General features: G+C 35.6%; 1 protein-coding gene across 1 annotated transcript; it reads right to left on the reverse strand.

Moving 5' to 3' along the window:
- Nucleotides 1-2,376: 2,376 nt before the first annotated feature.
- Nucleotides 2,377-12,808, reverse strand: LOC18443197 (organic cation/carnitine transporter 2). Its single transcript, XM_020672836.2, has 2 exons — nt 12,252-12,808; nt 2,377-3,854 (listed from the first exon to the last, which is right to left on the reverse strand). Exons 1-2 carry the CDS (start codon nt 12,676-12,678, stop codon nt 2,626-2,628), a joined length of 1,656 nt encoding a protein of 551 aa, XP_020528495.2. The 5' UTR covers nt 12,679-12,808; the 3' UTR covers nt 2,377-2,625.
- Between the last annotated feature and the right edge of the window lie 6,798 nt (nt 12,809-19,606).

Consider the following 19,606-nt stretch of genomic DNA (forward strand, 5'->3'; position numbering starts at 1 on the left):
AAAAAGAAAAAGAAAAAGAAAAAAGGAAAAAAAAATTATAAAAAAATAAAAAATAATATATATATATAGAAAAAAGCTTGGGTGAAAAAAGAAATAGAAAAAAGGAAAAAGAAAAAAAAAAAAAAAAAAAAAAAAAAATATATATATATATATATATATATATATATATATATATATAAAATGAGCCCAACGGCCCATATTCACTGGGCTGATCTGACAATCACGGATGTCTAGTAGTGTTTGAATTTTAAGTTTTTTTTTTTTACAAATCTAAATCACTTGAAATTTTAGGCGTATCATCTTCTCATCAATGCGCACCTAATAAAAATATATAAAAAATAATTCGTTGAAACAAATTGATCAAAATACCCCTAAAATATTTTTGGGATATTTTGGTCAATTTATTTCATAAAAAATATTTTTTTTATATTTTTCGAAGCTTTATCTATTTTTTATGTACACGGGCTTTAAATTTCAAGTGATTTGGATTTGTAGAAAAACAATTAAAATTCAATCTGAACAGTTGGGCTTATTTTTTCCAGTGAGCTAGTAGGCTCACCCAAACATCTTCCACACACATACACATATATATATATACCTAGCAAGATCATATTAGTCTTTCTTTCAGAGGGTTCTCTCTCCCTCATATTAGTCTCTCTCACCTCCTCTTTCATGTTAGTCTGTCTCTAAATTTTTCAATCTTTTATATTGTCTCTCTATACACCTCTCTCTCTCTCTAAACGTCTCTCTCTAATAGCCATGTACCCTGTGATTTCTGTTTATTGTCCATCTACTGTATGATTTCTCTCTAATGGCCATGTACCATGTAATCTCTCTTTTTAACCATTTATCTCTCCTCCCTATCAATATTTCTTTAACTTGATTTTGTTATTTGGTCTTATAAATAATAGATACCATATTAATAACAGATACCATATAAATATGTTGTGTACAACAGATACTACATTAAATGTATTCTTGTATGAGTTCTCTCTCTCCCCCTGAAACAACTTTTTTGCTTTTACTAACCTTGACGAGATTTATGCAGGCAACGCATGTAGTGTATTGATTCGAAACACACTTACAATGTAAAAATTGATCCTTCGAGAAACCGAAACATCAATTATTTGGTTATCTTTACAAATTCCCTTTGTTATGTGATGCTGATTCTAAGCAAATCCTTTTTATAATAAAAGTTATGATGTTTGTTGTAGTTGTTAATGCTCAAAAACGACATGGGAACTATTTAATGTGAAACACTTTAATGCTATTCAAATCAAGGCATAACGTTTTGGGGTATGTAACAAAATGATAAAGAGTATTAAACACAGTGATAAAGAGAAGAGAAATAACGGGATGAAGGGACAGATTTGGGTTTTGGTGGATTTCATAGAGCTGTCCAGGAATACGAGCATTGGACAACAAAGAACTACACTATTGCTTGGGGTTCATATTATGGGACATGAACTTAGAAGCCAGTTGTTCGATAATACAAATGCCAAACAACACATTGCGTTTGCATAAATAATGAGCACTCATGCCCGGTATTGTCATTGCCAAACTAGAGGACAATTTATGAAAAAAAATAAAAATACTGTTGTGGGGGGAGAGAGGGTACTCATAACTTATATAGCAACAGGGGCATCAAATAGTAATAAACCCCACTAACCTTCCCTGTCAATAGTGCCTGTACATAATTTGCTCTAAATAAAAAAAGAAAAGAAGAAAGAAAAGTGATACGATATTATAAACATCAAAATGAGAGCAAAGATCAAATAAGCAAACTACAAAAAAAATAGAACCTCAACATAAAATTCATAAAAATTTGGACTAGATACCAATTTCCTTCAACTTAAACTGGTACCTGCATAATTTATTCCTTGAAACTTGATCTCATCACTTTGAAGAGAAAGTGGCAGCAAAAGGTGAGACATAGAGAGAAAGAGGTACACTAAAGTTTCAGTGATTCATTCACTGAGAAATGGAGAGAGGTTTCAACAATTGTTACATTGACATCAATTACATCGACATCAATTGCAGAGGTAGTGCTTAGAAAATTGACTTGGCCAAGGTATTCACGTGAGGCCGAGTAACTTCTTAATACAACTCATTTTGTTTTTTAAAAAATGAATATAAAAATAGGATATATAAAATTATCAGGCAAATTTTTTAATCAAAGAGTTAATGACACGTGGGTTAGGCCCCGCTACTTGAAGCCGGGGAGGAGTTCAATTCCTATAAGGTTCTTTTTTGTGTTTGGTATGAGAGCTTTCTGAGCTCTCACTATGAGAGCTTTAAAAGTAACGGTGGTAATAGAATCGAGAATCGAACCACCTTCCCACGGCAACAAATTTGTTAAGGTTAACCACAGAGCCATTCAAACATGAATAACTTCGATTTTTCACATTAATATGATCAAACTTTACAAATATGTTGTACAACCTACTTGCCAGAAACTCGAAGAATTACTTGGCCAATTCCAAATGGCCGAATTAATTGGCTGGCTCCCAGTGGCCTCGGCCGAGTCTCATAACGCTAGCAGAGAGAGAGAGACAGATGTACATTAAAATTCAAATAATATTCAATCACACCTTTGGAAAGAAGGGAGAGCCAATAACTCAAAACTCACGCACCCAGCGGACTGGAAGAAGTGCCCTCTTTGCACTCTTGCTCCTCCATGGTGTCGCAGAATGGCCTACCTCTTGTCTCAGGCAACAACAAAGAGAACATTCCACAACAAATAATCACCAACCCAAACACCCCAAATGACCAAAATGCATTCTCTCTCCCCAACACCACAAGCAATGGGCTAAAAATCGCAGCAAACACAATGGCCAGCCTAACCAAAGAAAGAGCTGAGTTTCTCACACTAGTTGGGAACAACTCTAAACAATATATAATCACGATGTTAAAGGCTGTGCAACAGCTAAAGAAGGCCACAAACTCTGCCCCCATTTGCCACCCATTCTTAATGTCCCCCTTTCTCTCAATAGAAACCAACACATCCCACATTCTCTCTTTAGACAAGGACAAACCCCCCTTTCTCTCTCTAGACAAGAATACACACAAGATGCTAAAGACCCCACTGACCATAGATAATGTGATCATAGCACACCTCCTATTAAGCCTAGAGATTAGGAAAAATGTGAGGAGGGCTGAGGGAAATTCAGCCAAGGCATTGAAAGTGACACTTAGATAGAGATTGAAGTCTAAATTTCCAGCCCCTAGTGGCATTCCATAATACACAAGCCCCACCCCAAAATTAACAACCATTATAGCCAACAACCTTCTAAAAGCCCACTTTTTTTCCCACAATATTTTCATGGCTGAATAAACATTCACATTCCATGCCTCCTCTTCTATGCAAAGTGCCTCTATGTTGAAATCAATGCTCTTGCCATTGAGCCTAGCCATTGATCTCAAAATTTTCAAAGCCTCCTCCTCTCTTCCTCTCACTAGAAGCCACCTTGGTGATTCTTTAACAAAAAAATGCACCAAGATTGAGTAGAAAAATGTGGGGAGAGAGATCATCAAGTATAAGACCCTCCATGAAGAATTTTGAAAGAAGTAGGCCATGATGGGTAGAGAGAGAAAGCCAATTGTGAAGCAAAAGAAGCCAATTACACCAACCTCTCCCCTCCACCGTCTGCCTACGAGCTCGGTTGAGAGGACAAGGGCACTCGTGCAGACAGTGGCACGTGCAAAGCCGCTTATGAAACGAAGTGAGGAGTAGGTCCATATGTTTGGAGAGAGAGAGGTGAAGAGACCTGCTAGAGACATCATGAGGCATGTGATGTGAAGCATCCTCTTGCGACCTAGGGCTGTGTCTGCCAGCGTTGCTAAGACGAGGCCACCTGCACCATGTTCATAGACAACTTTTAACGATTGATCAAGAGAGAGTGAGACCTATAGCAAAGTGGGGTGTGTGGGGTAATAAAAAAAAATATCACCAAAGAAACAAGTAAAGTGTACATTAAAATATTGCTATAGTAGAATGTAATAAGATAGAAAAGTGTATATTGCATTTAACAAAATAAGAAGTGGCATATTATATCATTATATTATCATTATAAAGACAATAAAATAACCACTACAATAGATTAATGTGAGGAGTTCTCAAAAGTTCTTTTCTCCGTCTAAAATTCTTTATGGTATCAGAGCAAGTAGCAACCTCTTTCTTTAGGTGATTCACCGAGCATTCTTGACTCACGGTATTGTTTTTGACGACTTATTTGATTTTTCCTATTACTTCATTAGCATCCCTTCCACGTCCAAATTTTTTTTTTTTCCATTAGGTTTTCTTCTCAATTTTTCTTCACACAGTACACTTTGTCTTATTAGCCCATCATCTTACCACTACAACCGAACCTTATTGTTTGTTCCATCATCTTCTCACGTTTTCTTCATCAAAGGTTATTTTCTTCTCACTGCCACACTATCATCTCAAGCCGTCATCTTCTTCAAATACAAATACTCACTTCATTTTCTTTTGTTCCTGATACTCATCTTTTCTTCCGTGTATCTTTTCACATATTACATTATCATCTTTTCCTTTCACCATATTCTCTCACATATTCTTACCTTACATATTTTCTCTCTCTAAATCTCAACACATTCTATCTTACCATATCTCATTAAAAATCACTCTGCTCCAATGGACTCTTCATCCTCATCTAACAAGTATCCTTATCCATGTACCTTTAATATAGAAAATTTTGTGTCTATTAAATTTACAGAAAATAATTATTTATTATGGGTTATGCTCTCTCTCATTGAGAGTTAGTAACTTTTGGATTCATTAATGGTGATTGCCCTACACTAAGTCAAAAGATTTCTTCTCCTGAAGGTAAGAGTGAGATCGAAAACCCAGACTACAAATCATAGCTAAAATTCGATCAGCTTTTTAAAGCTTGGATCGTAGGGACAATATCATAAGAGGGTTAACCTTGTTGTTGGTCTCAAGACTTCTGAAGAAGTTTGGAAGTGCCTGAAGAATGCCTATACAGGTAATTTTCAAGCTAGGGAGTTTCAACTTACCCAACAACTCTAAACCTGCAAGAAAGGGAATTCAAACATATCAGAATACATATGCAAATTTAAAAGTATTTGTGATGATTTGGTGGCTATTGGAAAACATGTGCCAGATGAAAATAAGGTATTTTGACTTCTTGATGGACTTGGTCCAAAATATGAGAATTATGTTACCATTATGCTTCTGGTTCCTTCATATTCTGAAACTATGCCTCTTATTTAAAGTCATGAGAGTAGAAATCAATTTTATGCCTCTGACGAACACTCATATCCAAATCAAAATATGGCCTTTGTTGGACAATTTTTTTTTTTTGACCCAACAAAGGTAATCGAAACCATAGAGGAAGAGGGAGAAACAACTTTGGTCGTCAAGAGTTCTTCAACTCTCAAAGACATGGTCTTATTCAAACTAGTCCGATCAGTAATGTGGGTCGCAGAGTGACCCACAAAAATCAAGAAAGTGGTGGTACGCTTCCGATGCGACCCATGAGTCAATGTTTACAACAAGTTTCCTAGATGCAACAATCTACTCATACACCTCGGGAAAAATGCCAAATTTGTATAAAACTTGGACATGCTCCATTCAAGTATTGGCATCAATTAATGCGCACATATTAATCAGAATACATTTCTCATGCCCTTGCTGCAATGACTATAACTAATTCAAAAGACTCGGAATGGCTCTTGAACACAGGTGTTTCCACTCATATGACAGGAGATCCAGGTAAGTTGCAAATTATTCGTGCCTTTAGAGGCACAGATACAGTCATGGTTGGGAATGGTAAACAACTAACTATTTCCCATGTTGGTATTGCAAATATGCTATTGGATCTAGAAAATTCAATTTCTAATTTTTTTGGTGCCTAAAATGAAAAAGAACATGTTGTCTGTTAGTCAATTTACAACAGATTTCCCTTGTATTTTTTAATTATCATCAAATAGTTTTCTGATTAAGAAAATGAGCACAAGGAGAACTCTGGCCAGCGGAGTAGAAAGGGAGGATTGTATGCACTTGAAGAAGTGAAACAAGCTTTATTCTCTAATCGAAATAAAAGAACATCAGAAGATATATGGTACCAAAGATATATCCTCAAAATAAAGTTATTCATTACTTAGAATCTAAACATTTGATTAATGTTGATGTATGAAATAAATCTCATTATGTTCGTGCTAGTTGTCAAATGGGAAAAAAATGTAAGCTTCCTTTTAGTGGTGTTGATAAAACCTATATTGAACCTCTCTTTAATATTCATTCAGACTTATGGGGCCCTATTCCAATTTTATCTAATCTTATATGATGTTTATTGATGATTACACTTGTTTTAATTGGATTTATCCTTTGAAATGAAAATCTGATTATTTCGTTACATTTATGAAATTTCATCGTTTGGTTGAAATGAGGTTTGATAAAAGAATTAGAGTTTTTCAATATGATGGAGGTAGTGAATTTGCTAAGAAAGAATGCATTGATCATCTTAACGACAATGGCATCATGCGACAATTATCATGTCCGGGAACCCCTGTGCAAAATGGAATAGCTGAAAGAAAACATCAAATATTGTAGAATTGGACCTTACAATGATGTTTCATGCAGAAATTCCTAAAAGATTTTGGGTTGAAGTCTTTCATACTGCAGTATTTGTTGTCAACAGAATTCCCTCTACCAATTTAAAAATGGATTCACCATACTCACTATTGTTTGGATACTTACCAGACTACTCCTCACTTCGAGTATTTAGTTGTCGATGCTTTTCATATCTTCGAGACTATGCTGCAAACAAATTTAGTCTTTGTTCTCTTTCATGTATATTCTATAACTATAGTGTCCAGTATACGGGCTACAGATGTCTACATCCACCCACAGGATGAGTCTATAGATCTAGAAATGTTGTATTTGATGAAAATATATTTCCTTATGCTAACCCCAATTCTTTGTTTGATAGTGCTCAGGTTTAGGGGGCGTTATCCACCTATGCAGAATGGTCAGAGTGTTATGAGCCTAACATACATGCTCTTTCCTCTTCAGATTCATCAGTTCTACATGAACTACACATACGGGACGCCCTTGATGTATCTGGTCCTTCTTTGCCCATCACCAATGATAGCTCTCCAACTTCTCTTGTAAAGGGAGATGTCACCACTGCAACATCGATCTAATAGCTCAAAGATGATGCAACACACAACCATGGTGATGAAAATGTTGCTATTCAAGAAACCAACCAATCTAATTCTTTTACCAGTTTTGGAGCATCCTCGTCATAACATGGTTACAAGATATCAAGATAGTACTCGAAGACCTCAAATTCTCTCATCCATGGTAGCAATGTCAAGTGCTTATGCTTTTAAAATTATTCCTTCTGAACCTAAAACTATTAAGTCTACCTTAGGACATCCAGGTTGGCATCGTGCTATGGAAGAGGAAATTGAAGTTCTATTTGTTAATTCAACTTGGAAGCTAGTTCCACATCTTCCCGGTATGAATGTTGTTGGTTGTCGTTGGGTCTATAAGTCTAAATTAAAGTTTGATGGAAGTCTAGAAAGACTTAAGGCCAGACTAGTTGCTAACGGATACAATCAGGTTGTTGGAATTGATTTATCTGAAATATTCAGTCATGTTATTAAGCATACTAGTATTCGAATTGTGCTCACCATAGGTATTGTGCATCACTGGCCTATCAAACAACTTAATGTGAAAAATGCTTTCCTGCATGACTTCTTAAGGAACCTGTATTTATAGAACAACCTCTTGGATTTGTGAGCTCAAAATATCCAAATCATATCTGCAAATTAAAAAGAACTTTATATGGTCTCAACCAAGTACCTCGGACTTGGTTTGATCGATTTAATGCCTATTTATTATCATTGGGTTTTTATTGTGGCATTGTTGATTCATCTCTATTTGTTTTTCGCACTACTAAAGGTAGTATTATCTTTCTCCTTTATATTGATGATATTATTGTTATTGGTGATAACTCAAATCTTCTAGAATGGTTAATTTTCCAACTTGGAATGGAATTTGCAATGAAATATCTTGGACATCTTCATTACTTTCTTGGTATATGTATCTCATTTTTGCATGTGGGAGTTTTATCTCACAAAGAAAATATGCTCGGGATCTTCTTGATCATGCTCAAATGCTCGGTGCCAAACCAATAGCAATGAAGAATAATATTCATGGGATTTATGATCTATGTCCTTATCCATCTCTTTATCGGAGTATTAATACCTTGCTATAACACGGTCAGACCTTTCCTATAGTGTTGATACAATATGTCAATTTATGCATGCCCCAAATACACATTTTCAGGTAGTTTAGTGAATTCTTCGTTATCTCAATGGTACACAGTCATGTGATATAAGAATCTTTTCTGCTAGTTCCGTTGATTTATCTGCTTTCCCCGATGCAAACTGGGTTGGATGTTCAACCACTCGTCGTTCAACTACTGGTTTCTGCACTTATCTTGGTTCCAACTGCATATCTTGGAGTGCTTAGAAACAATCAACTGTAGCTCGTTCTAGTGCTAAGGCGGAATACCGATATGTGGCATCCTCTGCAGTAGAATTGACATGGCCTTCTTTTATTCTTCAGGATATTTAGTTGCCCTTTCCTCGGCTACCAATACTTTTTTGTGACAATATTAGTGCTCTCTACATGACTGTTAATCATGTTTTTTATTCACAGACAAAATACATTGCGTTAGACTATCATTTTGTTCGTGAAAAGGATGCTCTTGGATTACTTATCACCGCTTTGTTTCTTCTCGTAATCAAATAACTGATATCTACACCAAGCCTTTGCCATGAGATGTTTTTTGTGATCTATAAGATAGTGTATATTGAAATATTGTCATGGTAGAAGGTAGCAAGATATGAAAGTGTATATTGTACATAACAAGATAAAAATGTACACATTATACCATTGTATTACCGCTTTGTTTCATCTCGTAATCAAATAACTGATATCTACATCAAGCCTTTGCCATGAGATGTTTTTTGTGATCTATAAGATAGTGTATATTGAAATATTGTCATGGTAGAAGGTAGCAAGATATGAAAGTGTATATTGCACATAACAAGATAAAAATGTACACATTATACCATTGTATTACCATTATATATACAATGAACCACTACAATAGATTAATATGGGATACAATTATCTTCTCAAAAGTATATTTCTCTCTCTAAAATTCTTTATGGGGTGTGGATCTCTTTTTAGTAAAGTGGTGTGTGGATCCTTTTTTACCAAACTATTAGAGAGCAAGAGAGAAAGCAATTATATAGATTATGGACAATGGAATCATGGATATCACGGTACAATCTCTTAAGGTAGCCCATGCATTTAATTTTTTTATTACCTACATGCACCTATCCGTATTGCAATGTGTGTGTAAACCAGTGTTTGACTACTCGGGCGAGCCAATCCGGAATCGCACGAGTCACTCGTGCTTGCCACCCAGGCAAGTCTGAGTATCCCAAGTTTGTTGGGTGGTCAGACTCAAGGATCTAAAACAATTTCAGAAAATATTTTTAAAATCCAAAAAAATAAAAAGTTTACTTGTAATATGTTATATAATATTTTTCTGTTACTTTGGCAAAGATTGAAATGTGTTTTGGCTATGAATAGTTAGTTTTTTTTTTTTCCTTTGTTTGAATATTTCTAAAATACCTCCGTCAGAATTGACTTTTTCAAAATCTATTTTTTCACTAGTTCTAAATGATTTCTTTAATTTTACTTTAAATGTATTTTTATTATTTTTTTAGGCTTTTTGTATTTTGTATTTATTTTAACACTTTTTAGCTTGGCCGAAGTCAGCCTAGACTGGGCCAAGTTTGAGGCTTTGCCAGGGGCCAAGCCCTGTGGCTGAGCCGTGTTTTCGAATCACAGATCCAACATCTGAAGTTAGGCGCGGCCATGAGTTGTTATGCATACTCATCTATCCGTATTGCAGTGTTTGTGCAAACAAATGTACTCCCCATTTACTCTTGTTCATAAATATTGATTTTCAAAGTAGGGTAATCCTGTACATAATAATAAAAAATGATTAAAATTTGAAATAAGTGAAAGCAAACTACATTATTAACAGGCTAGATATACAAATTTGTCAAACAACAGATGATAATTATTGGGAATGGGGTTGAGGTCATAATGGTAGCATCACTTGAGCCTTAACTACGGATCTAGATTTCCATTCCAACTAATACATTAAAAAACCATTAATTATTTCTAAAAACGGATAGGAACATGTAATCCCCATTGATCTACCCAAAAAGGAAAATAAATAAATATTAACAATTATAGAAAAAAATCATAGACACTGATACTAAACCTAGCACTTACTAAACCTAGCACTTACCATATATACAAGATACTATACCTACACTTTCTATACATATCTATTACGGTAAACACCTTTCATAATCCATATTAACCCTATAGAAAATATATTACTTTCCTTAATATAAACAAAGTTAAAATTCCAAAATAAAAGGAAAAATACATAAAAGATGGAATTTTGAAGAAAATGATATACTCCTTGAAACACTTTGAAAAAAATCCAAAAAAGGTGAGAAAGAAGAAAAATATAGCATATGATAGGAAAATTTCAAAAATCAACATCCAAAACATCAAAATAATATGTAAAAAATATTTATATATTGATTCAGTAAAAAAAACATAACTTTTATAATTCTTTATATGTAAAATACTAATATATTGATTCAATAAAAACAACATAACTTTTATAATTTCTTTATAAACCCGAGTTTCTACTTGGAAGCCCAACTCAGCAACGTGCCACTTCCGAGTCGACTCGACCAAGTTTTGAAACCAGGGTAGAGATCATTTAGAGGGGTTGTTTGACCCCAAAACGAGTTATTCTTTATGCACCGCTTCTTTTTATTATCTCAGCTATCAATCCAGTAAAATTAAAAAAAAGTGAATGACCATTTTGGACCCTAAAGATAGTCCAAATGAACTCGACTTCAACAGTAAATGAATACCGTCCATTCCAAAAAGGGTCTCTAATTGGTTAAGAACACAAAATCTAATGTTTTTTTAATGAAATAAATTGTTCATCTGGTGAATTGAAATGTTCTGCATTAATTTAGATCAAGAACAACTTCTTAACCAGTGTTTTCAAACACAATTCGGCCAAAACACTCGCACCTTGTTGAGGCGACTTTGTTGGCCAAGTTGAAGAAACTCACCTTAGTCATATTTACTTTTAAAAAATGACAAAAACAGAATAAAAAAGATAGTAAATAAAGCAACCTCCACAATTTAGAATAAGTCATTAATTGTCGTATTGGTTGGCACATCCATCTAAGTTTGTTGATCCATGAAAAGCCTATATAGGTTCAACTCCCACACATACCATTTATGCATTTATGACTTATAGGTGACATAAAAGCAAGCTCTCTATGCATCCCCTACAACGTAAAAATTATATACTTCCCTTTTATTAAACCTTCCCTTCTGAATGGAGGGTTAAGATGGTTCCAATCACAATGTCTTTGTCTCTACACTATTTTATTTTTAATTTTTTTCTATAAACTATTTTGACACCAAATTTTGTGCGTCAAATCCTATATTAAACTCGTACTATCGAAAAATATAAAAAATTTATTTTGAATAAAATAAAATAACAAACATACTCCTCAAAGTTTTAAGGGGTATTTTTGTCATTATAATTTATTAAAAATTATTTTTAATATTTTTTATAGGTGCGACCTAATGAGAAGATGACACTTAACAAATTTCATGTTCATATAATTTGTATAAAAAAATAAAAGTAAAATATTTTGAGACGTCGGATCTAAAATCAACTGGTGAGTGTCTCTCTTAATCAAAATTGAACGGCTAGATGGTAGGAGAAGCATGGATCTTCTATGCTGTAGGAGAAGTATAGAAACCTTTCTCATCTAAAACTCAGTACAATCTACTCAGATAAAACTTGCCTCGATTAACTCAACCGAGTCCGAGTGTCCTCGGCCTAACACTAATTTTTCCCTTGGGAGAGGATGACAAATTTTCTCTTACAGGAAAACACTTGCATATAAGAGAAAGTATTTAATTACTGGAAAATAATAAATTTATTGTGGGGAAAAAGAAAGATCTAAAAAATTTGAAACTTCCATTCATAAGAGAAAAATATACAAAATTTTCTAGGCTGAGCTTTAGATACAAAGACACGGAATCAGATGAAACCAGGACTCACCAACCAAGCAACCGAAAAAGAAGGCCGATGCCGGCAACCCTGCAATCACCCGGCTCGAGCACGAAACTCCCCACTCGGAAACGGTTGAGGCCCACACACCCCTGTCCCAGGCCCACATATCTGTTCCGATCTCGCACACAGAAGCAGCTCCGCCACACCCACTTGGGCTCGTGCAGTGCCAAGTCGGCTCAGCATCAGTAAATATGTTTATGAAGGTGTGTTGAGCATCAAAGCACCAGGCGATGGACACAAGCAAGGCCTGAGCTAGCTGACCAGGCCCAAACGAGCCCACATATTCTTCGATGGCCTCATTGATGGAGGTCGGATGCTTCTCTGTTGTCTGGTCTTCATGGGCCTGGGCTTGGTGGACTTCATCTTGTTCTTCTTTCGTGTGGGTTAGAAAGGGGTCTTGGAGAGAGGAAGCCATGGATGCTGCTTCAAAGTGTGAGAGATGAGAAGGGTTTATTGATATTGTAGAAGAGGGCACGTGATGCTTATTCGTGAGAGAGAGAGAAAGAGAGAGCTGTGAGCCATGAGAAGGATTTATAGAGAGAGAGAGAGAGAGCCGTGAGAGATGAGAAAGGCTTATAAGATGTTGTAGAAGACGGCACATCGTGTTAGAGAGAGAGAGCAGTGGATGGGACAAATTTGTTATGTTAGAGAGAGAGAGCAGATACAAATTAAAAAATTATTATCTATAAAGAGACCATTTACCATTAACTAATTTTTCCTATTAATTATATGTCAAATTGGAAACCTTGGGTGAGTTACGAAGTTCGAAATTTGTTTTTTGAACTTTGTATCTAATCAATAATATTCTTATATGTAGAAACGAAAAACAATCCACGAAAACAAGAAAGAATAAACAAACACAAAAAAAGAAACAACCAACCGCAACGCAAAGATATACGTGGTTCGGCAACGTACCTACGTCTACGGGAGATTAGAGCTTTTTTATTAGCAATTGAAAATAGGGTTACAATACGCTCTCTTCCTCACGCCTATCTGTTTTTATCTCATTACAAAGAGATCTGCGTTTTTTCCTTAACCCTTAACTTTTGGATGAACCCCCAATCGCAACGATATATATCGATTCCCAGATAGATGGTATAAATTACTAAAATACCCTTATATGGATATATATATCAAGTCCCAGATAGATCGAATCACATGTACGGATATATATATCAAGTCTCAGATATATCGAATCCCATGTACAAATATATCCGAACCCTGAAAAATATATTTCCTCAGAATACAAGACATCAATCCTTAACAATCTCTACCTTGGCTTGAATTCTGTCGAGCCACATTGAAGATGTCTTCATCCCCATACCTCCATAAAGGTATGCTACTGCACCCCCACCTGCCATAGGGTGCTGCCATCACTCTCAACAATGAGAGACATTAAGCAATTTCAAGCAAAGCTTGAACTTCTCCGTGGTGACCGGCTTTGTAAACATATTTGCAGTGTTGTCATTCGTATGAATTTTCTTCAAGTGAATTATTCTTTTTGACACAAAGTCCCTGATCTTGTGATATCTCACATCAATGTGTTTTGTCTTTGTATGAAACCCTTGATTCTTTGCAAGATTTATGGCACTTTGACTATCACAATACAACACAGTACCTTCTTGCTCCATCCCCAACTCACGAACCAAACCAGTCGACCAAATCATCTTATTTGCAGCCTCAACTGCTGCCATGTACTCTACCTTTGTCGTAAACAAGGCAATCGTGGGTAGAAGCATTGCCTTCCATGAAATAGGTCCACCTGCTAGTGTGAAGACATACCTTATAGTAGACCTTCGCTTGTCTAAATCACCAGTATAGTCGGAATCAACATATCCCACAAATTCTGTAGACCTTCTCTTCCTGCTGAACATAATTTTGAGATCTGACATCCCGTTTAGATATCTGAAAATCCACTTAATAGCATTACAATGCTCTCTTCCAGGATTATTTATGTATCGACTAACAACACTGACAACATGAGATAAATCCGACCTGTTACAAACCATAGTATACATGAGGCTTCCGATTGCGCTAGCATAGGGCACCAGAGATATCTACTCTATCTCCTTATCCGTAGTGGGACACTGCCGTTCAGATAACTTGAAATGACTCGCCAATGGAGTGCTTACTGACTTGGCCTTTTTCATGTTGAAACGCTTTAGCACATTTTTAACATACCTTTTCTGAGATATCCAGAGTTTACCTGCATTTTTATCTCTATGAATCTCCATACCAAGGATCCTACGAGTAGCCCATAGATCCTTCATATCAAACTCAGAACTTAACATAAATTTGAGAGAAGTTATTTCGCATGCATTCTTGGCAGCTATGAGCATGTCATCAACATAAAGCATCAAGAGAATAAGAGAATTATCATTAAGAACTTTTAAATAAACACAATAATCATACTCACTTCTTGAATCTTGAATAGCCAATCCGCACCATGAAAGAGTCGAAGCGCTTGTACCACTACCTGGGAGATTGCTTAAGACCATAAAGCGATCTCTTGAGTAAGTAAACTTAATCTTCATTTCCATGCACCTTGAAGCGTTCAGATTGCTCTATAAAGATTTGTTCCTCTAAATTACCATGAAGAAACGTTATCTTCACGTCAAGCTGTTCTAGCTCCAAATCAAACATGGCTACTAAAGTAAGTAATATCCTTATTGAAATGTGCTTGACAACTGGAGAAAATATTTCATTGTAGTTCACTCCCTCGTTCTAAGCATAGCCTTTTGCTATGAGCCGAACCTTGAATCTCTCACATTCCTTTTCTGTTGCTGCCTCTTTCTTTTGAAAGATCCACTTGCACCCAATCATTTTCTTTCCCTTAGGCCTCTTGACAAGCTCCCAAGTCTTGTTTTCTTTCAGAAACTTCATCTCCTCCATCATGCTGTCATTCATTTATCACTCTATGAATCACTTAGAGCATCTTCAAAGGAGTCGATTTCTCCAATAGTTAGAGCAAAGGCTACCATGTCCTCAAAGCCGTATCTCACTAGGGCTTTGTGAACACGCTTTTTTTTGCCTTTTGCTAAATTGTAGGGTTCACCGTATGATTGTTGTTGTTCTGGTATGCTGTTAGATGATTTTTCATCTTCTAGTGTTGCAGACTCTTCTAGCTTCACCTGGACTGTCGATCTTTCTCCATCCCTTTCATCTACTTGTACTTTGTCATCTTGCATGTCGATTGACTTCATCATGTGAGATTCATCACACACAACATCCCTGTTGAGTACAACCTTATGTGAAGTAGGATCCCAAAGCTTGAATCCCTTCACTCCCTTTTCAAAACCGAGAAAGATGTATTGTTTAGACTTAGAGACTAATTTGAAACGTTTACTACTTTGCACATGGATATAGGCTGGACATTCAAAGATCCTCAACATAGAGTAATCTACCGGCTTTCCTATCCACATCTCCTCTGGAATTTGCAATCAATCGTTGTAGATGGTGACCTATTAACGATGAAACATACTATGTTAACTGCTTTTGCCCATAAACTTTTCTTCAAATTTGCATTCCAGCATACTACGAGCTCTTTCCAAAAGAGTTTTGTTCATCCTCTCAACCACATCATTTTGCTAAGGAATTTCTAGTGCGGTAAAGTGACGTACAATTCCCTATTCTTTACAGAATTCTTGAAATTCTCTAGACTTGTACTCCCCTCTATTATCTGATCTCAAGCATTTCAGTTTCTTTCATGTCTTCCTTTTTACTTCTGCATTCCATTGTTTTAACTTCGTGAATGCTTCACTTTTGTGTTTCATGAAGTAGACCTATACCTTTCTTGAGTAATCGTCAATGAAGGTAATGAAGTATTCTGCCCCACCCTTGGATTTGATTGGTGAAGGCCTCATACATCAGTGTGTACATAGTCTAGTATATCCTTACTCGTATGAATTGTAGTTTTGAATATAATCTTGCACTGTTTACCGAAAACACAGTACTTACAGAAATCCAGTTTACAGGCTCTGAACCCTTCAACAATTTTCTTTTATGAAGTTTCATCATACCTCGTTCACTCATATGCCCTAAACGCATAAGCCACAAATTTGAGTTATTTGTGTTGGACTCAACATCTGTGGTTATAGAAGCTCCACCTATAAATAAACTTGCCCTTCCCCTTTGATTTTGACTGACTTCTGCTTCCAAACCTCCTTTGATTTAATCTGCCTCTTTCATGACTCTCTTTATGTTTTTCAAAGAAACCTTCTCCTTGAGATTTAATACTGCTAGTCTTCTTCCTTATCTCGTTTGACATAAGAGTAGCAGTGACTTCGTCCTTCTCAAGAGTCTCATTTCCATAAAGTAGAGTCGTAACCAGGTGATTGTATGATCTTTGAAGCGAAGCCAACATAAGTAAGGCATTGTTCTCATCCTCGATTTCGTCCTCAAGGCTTGCTAATTGGCTTATGATCTGGCTGAACTCGTTGAGATGTTCAAGCAGATCGGTATCTTCTTCCATCTGAAGAGAATACAACTGCTTCTTTAAGAACAACTTGTTCGTTAGAGATTTCGTCATGTAGATACTCTCGAGGTTTGTACAAACCTCCATAGCAGTTTCAAGATCCACGACATAACGCAAGGAGTCATTTGAGAGATTCAGACGAATCACACTTACCGCCTTTTCCTCCATTTCTTGCCACTTTTCATCGTCCATATTTACTGGTTTATTCGATTTCCTTAGCAAAGCCTTAGCTAGACCTTGCAATATCAAAAGATCCTTCATCTTTCATCGCCAAAGGGTGAAATTGTTCTTTCCATTGAACCTCTCAATGTCATACTTGATGCTTGAGCCCTTTCCTATCATCATGGTAGCAAACCCCAGAACGCGGAATAACCTTGTAAGCTCTGATACTAATTTGTAGAAACGAAAAGCAATCCACGAAAACAAGAAAGAAGAAATAAACACAAAAGAAAGAAACAACCAACCACAACGCAAAGATATATGTGGTTCGGCAACGTGCCTACATCCATAGGAGATTAGAGCTTATTTACTGGCAATTGAAAATAGGGTTACAATACGCTCTCTTCCTCACGCCTCTCTGTTTTTATCTCATTACAAAGAGATTTGTATTTTTTCCTTAACCCTTAACTTTTGGATGAACCCCCCAATCGCAACCATATATATCGATTCCCAGATATATGGTATAAATTATTGAAATACTCTTATATGGATATATATATCAAGTCCTAGATATATCGAATCTCATGTACGGATATATCGTAACCTTGTTAGATATATTTTCTCAGAATACAAGACATCAATCATCAACATTACAACCATCCATTTTGAAATCTAAAGGATAAGAATGATTGTAACATTCTCATTCAAAAAGTAAAAAGTCTCTTTGTTGGCAACCCCAATTATAAAAGTAAGTGAGAACTAGGCAATTTGGCTGATGGAGATTGCCCTTGTCCCTCAATCCCCATAGACTACCCTGGTTCCCTAATAGTATTGACTGAGAACCTATAAACTAGGCCGATATCCAATTCTATGAAGTGACCTAGTCTATCCCACTGATTTTCGATCTAGATCGTTGTTTTTTTAAATATAGAAAAATATATAATAAGACCATTTATCTTTGGTACAAGGTAGTCACATTTATCTTGACCTGTGAAATTAGATGGTTGCATTTATTCTATTTATCAAAATAAACTTTAAAAGAAATTTTTTCAAACTTTATGACACTCAATCTATCAAATTTCATACAAGATGGTTTTAAGTAATTGTGATCTCCTCATATCAAAGGTAAAATGACCTGATGTTATACAATCCCTTATATTGGTTCCATATATTTGAAAACTACAAAGGAGTTTGTCATTTGACCGTTTGGAGTAGATTGTAGATTGGGGGCATTGCAAACAGTAAAACATATCTATAACCACTACTTAAACAATGTTATATTTACTAATTGGTGGTATGAAAATTTGACAATAAAAATTTGAGGTCTCCACTCTCAACTTTATATACAAATTGAGACAAAACCCTAGAATTAAGCCCTAGAAATAAAATCAAATTACAATATACATTGAATCGATCTTATGAAATCTCCTTTAAAAATCGCCACCTGTGCTATCTAGAGCTCGCATAATGACTCCAAATAAACAATATTTTTATATTGTTCTAATAAAATTGTTTAAAAGCTGATATGATAAAATTAAACAAACAAAAAACATAAAAGACGACAAAATGTCTAAATTGAAAAAATGAGAGTGAAAATTTACCAATGTCAAGCCCACAAACATCTTACCGGGAGTTGGGGTTGGGGCTTGGATCAGCTAGAGGTGAATTTGTGTAGTAGCTAGGGTTAAATTAGGGCACCCTACAATTGTGGAAGACTTAGGAATCTCAAGGGATCAGGGTTTTCTTTGTGTTTCTGGACATAGTTTTCTTGACGAGGTGGTGATGGTGTTTATAGAGAATAAAGCTCAATTTTCATTATCAGAATTTGAAACACTCATGTCAATCTGATTCAGATAGGTTCTAGGAGTTTCCATGCAAAATTTGGCAGAGATTGAACTTCATATGTGATAGTTCCACAATGTCTGCAACATTCATGTGATCCACGGCACGTATAGGGCGTGTTTGATTTTTGGAATTTTTAAAAGTGGGATCTGCACGTCCCAAAAACTCCTATTTCCATGTTTAAAAATTATATTGTGGAAGTAGATCTGTAGAAGGGCAGCTTCTGCATGCCACTTTTTTAATTGGCAAAATGAGGCCGTTTTTGGAAGACCCCCTTTCTATAAAAAATGATAGAAAAGCGCCCTTCCATTATTGCTGGGAAACTCCCTCCCATTCCTATAAATTTTATGCATCAAACTCACCACTAATGTCTCTGTCACATGATCTATAGACAAAGTTATCATGCTCAAGTTTGAATTTAGACAAAGTTATCATGCTCAAGTTTGAATTTATACAAAGCTATCATGCTCAGCTCAATTGATATTGATTTGACATATTTTGGTTATGAATTCATATGATACAAAATTCCAATTATGAGGTCCAATTTTAATCGAGAAATTTTTTAAAGATTATTATGTTTTGAGACACATTTATGACACTTTCTCGAGGTGATATTATCTCCTGCCGATAAGAAACTCAATGTAGAAAGGAATAAATGATATATTCCAATCGGTGTCTAAGAACAGTAAGAACCTGATAGATTTGGAAAAAGAAAATACCTCTCTTACTAGGAAGAAAATGAATAGTCAAGAGCGAAAGAGCATCTAGATTGTTATCAATCATTCATTGCCCTTTAAAGTGTACTAGTAAGCAACACTTCCACAGATCCTAAAAGATGTCAATGAGTGGTATAAATAATAGGGTTATG

The sequence above is a fragment of the Amborella trichopoda genome, chromosome 2 (assembly GCF_054954075.1).
Source record: "Amborella trichopoda isolate Santa Cruz 75 chromosome 2, AtrichopodaSantaCruz75HAP2 v2.0, whole genome shotgun sequence".
NCBI classification, from domain to species: Eukaryota; Viridiplantae; Streptophyta; class Magnoliopsida; order Amborellales; family Amborellaceae; genus Amborella; species Amborella trichopoda.

What these genes read in the sequence shown, in the direction of transcription:
- LOC18443197 (XM_020672836.2), bottom strand. Translation starts at nt 12,678, where the DNA reads ATGGCTTCCTCTCTCCAAGACCCCTTTCTAACCCACACGAAAGAAGAA. An exon ending in CTTTTTCGGTTGCTTGGTTG is followed by an intron (nt 3,855 to 12,251) that starts GTGAGTCCTGGT and finishes AACATGGTGCAG; the next exon opens with GTGGCCTCGTCTTAGCAACG.